Source organism: Bison bison, unplaced genomic scaffold (genome assembly GCF_000754665.1).
Source record: "Bison bison bison isolate TAMUID 2011002044 unplaced genomic scaffold, Bison_UMD1.0 scf7180017864280, whole genome shotgun sequence".
NCBI lineage: Eukaryota > Metazoa > Chordata > Mammalia > Artiodactyla > Bovidae > Bison > Bison bison.
In genome coordinates this window covers 4,446,458-4,454,856 of record NW_011494852.1, presented here as the reverse complement: position 1 = coordinate 4,454,856, position 8,399 = coordinate 4,446,458, and the positions used below count along the sequence as shown (strand labels likewise).

General features: G+C 58.2%; 1 protein-coding gene across 1 annotated transcript in view; it reads right to left on the bottom strand.

Annotated features, from left to right (window-relative positions):
- KMT2B (lysine (K)-specific methyltransferase 2B) overlaps positions 1 to 8,399 on the bottom strand; it is a 19,826-nt gene that overhangs the window by 8,696 nt on the left and 2,731 nt on the right. The window contains 23 exon segments of the mRNA XM_010849295.1: positions 25 to 61; positions 145 to 265; positions 507 to 665; positions 1,297 to 1,434; positions 1,514 to 1,605; positions 1,701 to 1,816; positions 2,408 to 2,481; positions 2,607 to 2,711; positions 2,795 to 2,884; positions 2,958 to 3,142; positions 3,299 to 3,412; positions 3,939 to 4,056; positions 4,513 to 4,608; positions 4,707 to 4,853; positions 4,982 to 5,095; positions 5,226 to 5,324; positions 5,599 to 5,693; positions 5,989 to 6,267; positions 6,511 to 6,566; positions 6,728 to 7,007; positions 7,273 to 7,423; positions 7,517 to 7,630; positions 7,842 to 8,399. The exon segment at positions 7,842 to 8,399 is cut by the window's right edge and continues 43 nt beyond it. Of these exon segments, the coding sequence (XP_010847597.1) occupies positions 25 to 61; positions 145 to 265; positions 507 to 665; positions 1,297 to 1,434; positions 1,514 to 1,605; positions 1,701 to 1,816; positions 2,408 to 2,481; positions 2,607 to 2,711; positions 2,795 to 2,884; positions 2,958 to 3,142; positions 3,299 to 3,412; positions 3,939 to 4,056; positions 4,513 to 4,608; positions 4,707 to 4,853; positions 4,982 to 5,095; positions 5,226 to 5,324; positions 5,599 to 5,693; positions 5,989 to 6,267; positions 6,511 to 6,566; positions 6,728 to 7,007; positions 7,273 to 7,423; positions 7,517 to 7,630; positions 7,842 to 8,399 (3,338 nt within the window).

The window sequence follows — 8,399 nt, the reverse complement described above, 5'->3', positions numbered from 1 at the left end:
CACGTTCAGGGGGAAGATGAGAGCTCAGACAGAGTGCCCAAGGAGTCGATCCGGATGGAGCCTATGGTACAGGTGGGTGGGAGAGGTCAGGAGAGCGGGCCTAGGCAGGGTCAGGAAGATGAGGGGAGAAAGCAAGCTGCTTACCAATTAGTACATTGATGGCATCAGGTTCAAGCCCCGTCAAGAACTTTCGCTTGAAATTGATGCCCTCAAAGTCCACGTAGACTCGGCGGAGAACATCAAAACCGTCAGGGTTCACGATCTCCTGGGAGGTGGGTGGCAAATGGGGTTGCTAGATTGGTGAGGGGGTGAGGGGGATGTGAGGGAAGGCTCACTCCACAGACTGGTCAGTCAAGGGGCTTGACTAAAGCACTGGGGGCGGAGGGTAAGGGAACAAGGAAGAGATACTAAGAAGCAGCTGGGTGAGGCCCGAGGGGCTACGGGGATCCTTGAGAGGAAGGAGAGAGCGAGCAGTGGGGCACTGTGTCCCCAAAGTGAGGGCCCACCTTGCCATCCAACAGGTCTGTGTGCTTCTGGCAAAACACTTTCTTGTCATCCTGGAAGATGCAGTAGCTGGCCCGGGCGCACATGAAGTGGAAGTTGCTGAGGCAGGAGGAAAGGCAGCAGCCCACTGTGGCACCAGGCTTCAGGCAGAGTTCACAGCGCTATGGGCAGAAGGGGCTGCTAAGCGAGGAAGCCAGGGCCTGACACCCAGCATCGCTGTCCTCAAAGACTTCTTGGGCCCCTGCCGAGCCTAGCACCTCACAGAACAACAGCACATTACTCCCCACCAGTGGCATCCAGGCCCAGGCATACATCAAAACAAGCACAGACTCCTTGAATCAGAGTTGCAGCGGGAAGAAAAACAACAGGAGCTAAGGTTTCCTCACACTGTTCTAACGCGGAGCCCGTATTACTTCACTGAACCCTCCCATCTGCCCACTGTGGCAGGTCTCTCTCATCCTGCTTCCTGAGGGTGAGCTGGCGGCACCGCACAGAGGGGGGGTTCCCACGCAGTACCTCACCTCACAGGGATGCAGTAAGAGGTAAATGCCACACAAGCTTAGTAACAGGAGATCATCTAACTTTTAGTCTCCGAGGCTTCAGGCCCACATTAAGCCAGAGAGCACAAATAGGAAAAGACTTGCTTTCGCTGCAGCACTAGAGTCCTGGACAGCCAGAAGAGGCACCAAGGACAAGCTGTGGCAGAGACTGTGAAACCAGAGCTGTCTCTACTGCAGTTGGACCCCACCCCAGTCCCCGAGAACTGCCCCCTCTTCAGGCCCGCGCCCTCACCATCTGCCTCCCTCGAGCCACAGCAGCATGCACGTTCTTGAGGGAGCCATCGTTTTCTTCAAACACTTCGGCTGACCAAATGGCACAGTTGACGTGTGTCCACTCATTCTGCCCAATGTACAGGAGCCGTCCCGCCTCCTGGGGGCAGAGTCGTGGTGTGAGGGGAGGAGTCAGAGACCAGACCCTACAACCTGGGTCTTCATGCAGTAGCCCTCACCTTAGAGTCCGCATCCCCGTATTTGAGGCAGAGTGCACACTGACGGGGGTCCTCCAGGTGTGAGAAAGCAGCTGAATCCTTGCCCTGGAAAGCTGGTAGGGGTTTGGGAAGGACGGTCCAAGAATGAGGACCTGGAGCCTGGCCCACCAACTAAGCGATCAAGCTTCTAGCCCCAACTGCCCAGTACCTGTTGAGGGATCGCCTGGAGGCTGCCCTGATTCTGGGGTCTCTGGTTCCTGCTGCCTCCACTGAGCATAGACGTGGTCCAGGGACGGGGGCAACACCGCATTGGGAAGGACTCCGCTGTGGACAGGCAGGGTCAGCCTCTGACACATCTATCCAGGGGTGCTGGACTGGGGCCCACCCGTAGTATCAACCTGATTATGCCATGACCCCCTCTGTCCTCTATGTGCAACTTCTCTCAGCCTTCCAAACAAGCCAGACCCTCTCGTGCCACCTTTGCCACATAAAAGACTGTTCTTCATGCCCAAAATATGTCTCCTCCACTTTTCAGCTTAGATGTCATTTCTCTGAAAGCCTCAAGCCTGAGGCTCCTAGGCAGGCACCTCCTCTGAGCTCCCACAGCCCCTGGGCCTCCCCATCAAAGCCCTAACTGTCCAGGTTATCAGTGTCTGCCCAACCCCCCAAACATGGCTTGCCCACTGCTGTCCCCAGCACCACCTTGCATAATGTACAGCCAAAGAAAGAATTAACCACACAATCTGAGTCTCTGCTCATCTAGAACCACTGGGGACTCTCATCCTGGTCCCACGCCCTCCAAGACCCTAACCCTGCTCCTTGTCTATTCTCAGTCCAGCTGGACCCCGGATTCCCAGGTGCCCCTGCCTTTGCCCTCACTCCCTGGTTCCCCTCCTGCTACCCAGTCTTGCTCACTTCGGCAGCCGGGTACTCCGTCGCCAGTACTTGGGGTCGTGGGCGTCGAACCAGCCGAACGCAGACTCTAGCAGCTGGGGAGCAGGTTAACAGGATGAGAAGAACTATCTTCCCCAGGAGAGGTGGTGGGGGCAGGAACCCACTCTCTCCTCCCTGCTACCATGCAAGCCACCCTGAGGGCAGCCCCCAAAGAGCTCACCTTCAGTAGGAGCCCCTTGGTCTGGCCTCCAGCCCGGCGCTCCAGCATCTCTCCTTCCTCAGAGTGCCTCATCAGGATGCCCACCACGTCCTCCATGAAGCTGTGCTGTAAGGGGGTTTGTCAGGACCCGAGCCCCCACCCCAATCCTCTCCCCCAGGCACGCAGCGGCTCCTCAGTGTCCCACTCACCACAGACTTGTAGTGGCCCTCCTCGAAGCGCCGCCTCACAGCGTGCAGATCACAGGGCCCTGGGTGTAGCTGCTGTCCTTCCTGCCCACACTGCAAAGAGGGGAAGTCAGCAGGGCTCGTGCTGGGCTGGGCCCCTCCCGTCCAGTCATCCGGGCCCGCAGACCTGGGTGCACAGCAGCAGTGGGCCTGCCACCTTGGAGCTCAGCAGGCCCTGAAGCACCTGGCGCAGGCCCCCCTGTAGGGCCCCACTCAGGGCCTCTCGCCAGCGAGGGTGTGTGGCCCCAGCACATGGCCCACAGGTGTACAGCACCGAGTCTGGCAGCCCTGAAAGGATCTCGTAGTCTTCATCTAGAATGGCCAGGGCAGGAAAAAGAAAAATGGTTTCAGTGACATGGAAGTTCTCAAACCGCCCCAGGTCACTAAGAACATTTCGCTGTCCTCTGAGAGCCTGTGGCAAGGGGCAGGACAGGGCTGAGGCCACACCCCAGTCTTCCGTCCACTCACCCGAGAGCCCCTCACACTTGGCATGCACCCAGTGGTCACATTGTGCACACTGCATCATCTTGCTCTCGTAGTCATTGTCTTCATAGCAGCGTGTGCAGATCGGGCAGTAGTTTCCTAGAGCAAGAAGAGGCAAGTCAGAGGGGTTGGTGCCATGAGCTGCCCTCAGCAGCCTGGCATGGAGGCCAGCTGGCCCACGACTGCTGCACGAGCTGCCCTGTCCTGCCCAACTTGGGTCCCTACCATGCCCCAAAGGCTGGCTAAAGATAAGGATGCTCTCCTAACTCTGCAGCCCCAAGGGCTCACAACGCAAAGAGCCTTGCTAAACCTGCTGCTTGAGCCAACGAGGAAGCCCAGGTCTTCAGAGAGCTCAGCGGAGACTTAAGGTTCTAGGAGGTACTTCCGGGACCACCATGAGGGTGGGGTCCAAGCCCTCCACTCCCACTGCCCTCAGAGGAGCCGTGTCCCTCTCTTAAGTACTAGATAGGCTCCTACAAAAGAGTACTTTGAATGGAAAGAAAGGCTCCAGAGGAGAACAGAGTGGAGAAATACTAGCAGAGAGAATCTCTTCCAAATGCTTGTCTAGAAACCTGGCCCACTCCCCGGTGGCCCCCGGGGCCCCGGTCCCCTGCCAGGTCCCCACCTTTCTCAAAGAGCTGGGTGCACCTGGGGCAGAGGCTGTAATCTCCCGACCACTCGACGTCCCAGTTCTTGCCTGGAGTCGCCCCACAGCTCTTACATCGCACGCAGGCTGAGCAGATCTGGGGGGACAGGGCAATGTTAGGGGGAGAACCAGACACCAGGCTGGAGCAGCGTGAAGTGGGGAGGGGCAAAGACGAGTGGGCAGGAGACAGATGCAGAAGGATGGGTAAGGAGAACAGGTGTGCAGGAGAGGTGAAGCGGAGGATGGAGAGGGAAAGAAGCAGGGAAGGAGAGAGATGAAGTGTGGAGACTCGCAGAGACGGAAGAGATGAGGCTATAGCAGGGGGCTGTGAACTGGGGACTACGGAATCCATGAGCCTGTAAAACCATTACATATAAATTCTGCACAGAAATCTTATCTGTGCAAAATTCTTGAAAAGGACATGTGATGTTTATCAAACTCTTAAGAGGACCTCCACCTTCCCACCCCCAAGAGCCCTGGCCTAGAGCAATCCTGGGGTGGTGGCGGCATTAATTAGAGCTCCAAAGCCAGGGGAGGGGGCCTCATCTCTCACCCAGTGGCGCCGTTTGCGTGTGGCTCGGGTTGGGTAGCTGGGCCCCAGACAGGCTGGGTGGTAAGCATGGCGGCAGCGCTCACACTCCAGGAGGTGCTGCAGGATATCGGAGAAAGACAGTAATGGTAAAACCTACCGGCTCAGAGACACCCCTCTCCTCCATGCGGCCACTGCCATGGCCCTTGTGCCCAAACCTTGGATCCCCGGCCTTTGCGCCCACAGACGTGGCAAAACTTGCAGCGGCGGCAGCACCAAGTGTCATGATGTTGGGGCAGGGGCCGCTCGGCCTCCTCCAGGCAGAATGGGTGGAAAGGGTCACAGCAGACCTGGCAGAACACCAACTAGGAGTGGGGAGAGTGAACAATGGGCAGAGTGAGGGGCCAGGAGGCCAGGGAGGGTGACCCTCTTTAAAGGGCCCAAACACCAGGCAGTCAGGGCTAATGGAGACTTGAGGGGAAAGGGATCCAACCTCATGCAGGCCTTTGCTGGCACACAGCAAGCACACCATGGGTGGTCCCCCTGGCACGGAGGTGAGTACACTTAGGCCACCCATCAGCCACACGTTCTCCAGGTCACAATCCTCCTGAGGGAAGAGAAGATGCAGAATCAGAGAGCAGCCAGGAACACAGCAAGATCCAAACTTAAAGCCCAAGGTTCTCATTCGTAACCAACACGTTTCTTCCCAGCACAGTGCCCACCACCCTATGCCATACCTTAAAATCCACACGAACCCGGTGCACACCATCTGGAGACTTTTGTTTTCCAGTCCAGCCATTGGGAAAAGAGGCAAAAGGGCCAGGGGCCAAAGCATCCTAGGTAGGGACAGTGGTGCTAAGAGGGCTGCAGCCCCACCATTTACCAACTTCTCACTGCCCTCTCCCCAGCCTACGCCACCCTGCCTTTTGCCTAGACTCTACTTGGCCTTCCACAGAGAGATGCCTGCTTCACCCACGCAGGGTCTGTCCTCTGACATAGACACACTATAGCACTCAGGTGAGCCTGTGACCCTGACTTGCCAGGAAGCTCCTTGGGATAGAGCCACACCTCACACAGGGCTCAGGTTCTTGGTGTGGGGGCTATGCTGACCTTGTCCAGGCGCCTTCGGGCCTTGAGCTGCAACACAGGCTGCAGGGTGGGTTTGCGGGGCCGACTCTGCTCCTCTGGTTCTGGCACTGGCAGCTCTAGGCAGGACACAGGAGTGGTGAGGATCCCCCTCTTCTCTGCCCCATTCCCGCTCCTCGACCACCCCCATGTGATTTCCAGATCCCCAGGCCTTTAATGAGCCCAGGTCCATGATGACGACTTGAGCCTTGTTCAATAACCTACTGAAAACCTCCCGCACCCGTTCTCCCTGCCCACTAAAACTGCCCTTCTCTTCACTCAGTCACTCTCCTGGAGACTGACAGAGCCTTGGGTTGGGGAGTCCTAACCCTTCCACACACAGGACTGATACCGAAAGCAGCAAACAATTCATACCGTTCTCCCGGGGGGTCCGACGCCGAGGAGCAGGGGGACCCCCGGGGTCTGAGTCATCCGAGTCCTCGAATATATCATAGGAGGGTCGCTGTTTGACGCAGCGCCGGGCTGACTTGCGCTGCAGTAGGAAGGAGTCCTGCTCCTCGGGCCCCGGGGGGGCCACCACCTCCTCCCGGGGCCCCCCAGCTCCCGCCCCCCGGCGTGGGCCTGGAGGACCAGGGGAGGCCTCAGGAGATTCATCGGAATCCCAGGGCAACAGCGTCTTCACTATCGTCCGGCCTGTGGGAACAGGGGACTTAGTAAGATCTGAGCTCAGCCAAGGACTTGGACAGTAGGATGGAGAAAAGCCAGAAAAAAGCGCAGAAGAGAACAAGCACGGGAGATACAGAAGTGCACGATGGGAAAACGACAAAGGTGGTGGACTGCAAAGACAAAGGGAGGAGAGCAGAGAAAGACGTGGTTTCCTCTACAGCATGCATCTCAGTAAGACTGTGTAAAGAAATGCTGCTCAAGCTTCGCTACCTTTTTTGGCCAGCCGTTCCATCTTCCGAGCCTCTATCTTGTCACACTTCCGGTATCTGGGGAGGGGAGCAGCACGTCACCAGGGTAGGGGACTGGTGGTCTGGGGGAAGAGAGGAAGCTCTCCACAAGGATGCCAATCCCACTGCTCTGCTGGGGCAGGAGGCCTGGGTGACTGACAACCATGGGTGGGAACGGAGCCTGCGCCCCAGCTACTCACACACAGCACTGCTTCTTGGTGTTGGGGCCCCCAAACTTGGGCTTGTCCAGGCAGTTGACACAGGAGCCACAGTCCTGCACACGCAGGCAGCCCCGACAGTGTCCACACCGTGCCATCCGCATCTTCTTGCCGTGATGGGAGGGCAGTGAGCGCCGGGGTGCATGTGCCAGGGTCCCTCCAGACCCTGCAGGCTCTGAGTCTCCCCCGGGCCCTGTTGACTCCACCTTTCCCGGCTGGGACTGGGATGGGACGCTCTCAGTCTCAGATGCTGATGATGTATCTAGTGCAGTGGAGAGGTGGGAATGGAGCCACAAAGCACAGTTCTACCTTGGTCCCCTGACCTCCCCAAGATCCCATTCAACTTTCCCACCATGCTCAGGCTCCAGGTGCTCCCAAGTCTGCTCTAAGATCTAGCACTCCAACCCACTTGCCACCTGGCCCAAAGGACCCTACTCAGCTGCCATTCTCCCAGGTTCTTGATTCCTTCACTCACCCCCAAATTTGACACAGCTGTCAAAACTTCCCCACAACACACCCGCCCCTACCCTCCGCATTGAGGTCCTGCCGATCCCGGAGAGGGAGAGCGCTGAGGCGGGGGACGTCTTCGGGCACCATGGCCCGGGCCTGACCCAGGGCCACAGCAGCATGACGGCAGACATGTTTGATGCGGGGGCCTTGTACAGGGGACTCAGGGCCCTGGGGGAGGAGAAACCAGGAATACCTGTGGAGAGCTGCCCCTCATACTCCCTCTGCCAGTCTTCCCCAGAGGGCCTTCTTCCCACTCCATACCGATGGTCTCTCCCTCTTAGTTTCCACTGATTCATCTTCCGACTTGACAGAACCTCTATCTGGGATCTGCTTGACAGTCCCCACAACCTCCTCCATCTGCCCTCCAGGGCTGGGCTGGTGGGGGAATAAATAGGGTCAGAGGCTGGACAGTGAGGACAAATGGGGCCAGGGAAGGAACCCAAGAAGCTGGGGGACAGGGGAAAGACTGGCTTGGAGGGTTCCCTGCAATGCTAGAAGGTGTCCTGAGAGCCAGGAGGCAAAGGGACTGCAGAGAATTGAGTCTGAGTGACTGGATGCAGGGGCCTGGCCAAAGCACCATGCTCACCGGCATCAAAGACGCCACTTTCTGCTGCTGCTGCTGGTCAATCTTGATTAGCTGCACCTTGGCTCTCTTGAGGAGACTGAACATTTTCTCCTCCACACCAGACAGTGGTAAGGACCCCAGGCCTGCAATCCGGGCCTTTTCCAGTGGTGGCGCCTGCTGTGGCGGTGGCTGCAGCTGTAACTGTGGCTGCAGTAGTGACTGCTGTGGTGGTAGTGCTGGGGGCAGCAGCTGGGTTTGCAAGGCCTGTAGGGGCTGCTGCAGCTGAGCGTGAGGCTGTTGCCCACTGCTTGGAGCTGGAGCCCCAGGGGAGGGCATCTCAGCCTTAATAGGAGTGGCGACCACAGGGGCAAATCGAGGCAAGCTGAGGTGGTTCGTGCGGCCCACTGCCCGCGGCTCAGGCTCAGCTGGAGAGTCATCGGCAGGAGGAGGCTCTGGCTCAGGGGCTTCAGGGGCCCCAAGAGGAGGAGTAGTAAGCACCGATTCGTAGATCTTCAGGTGGGCTTCACTTGGGGTAAACTGAGGGGCCCGAAGGAGCAGGGGCCTCCGGGAAGGAGTGAC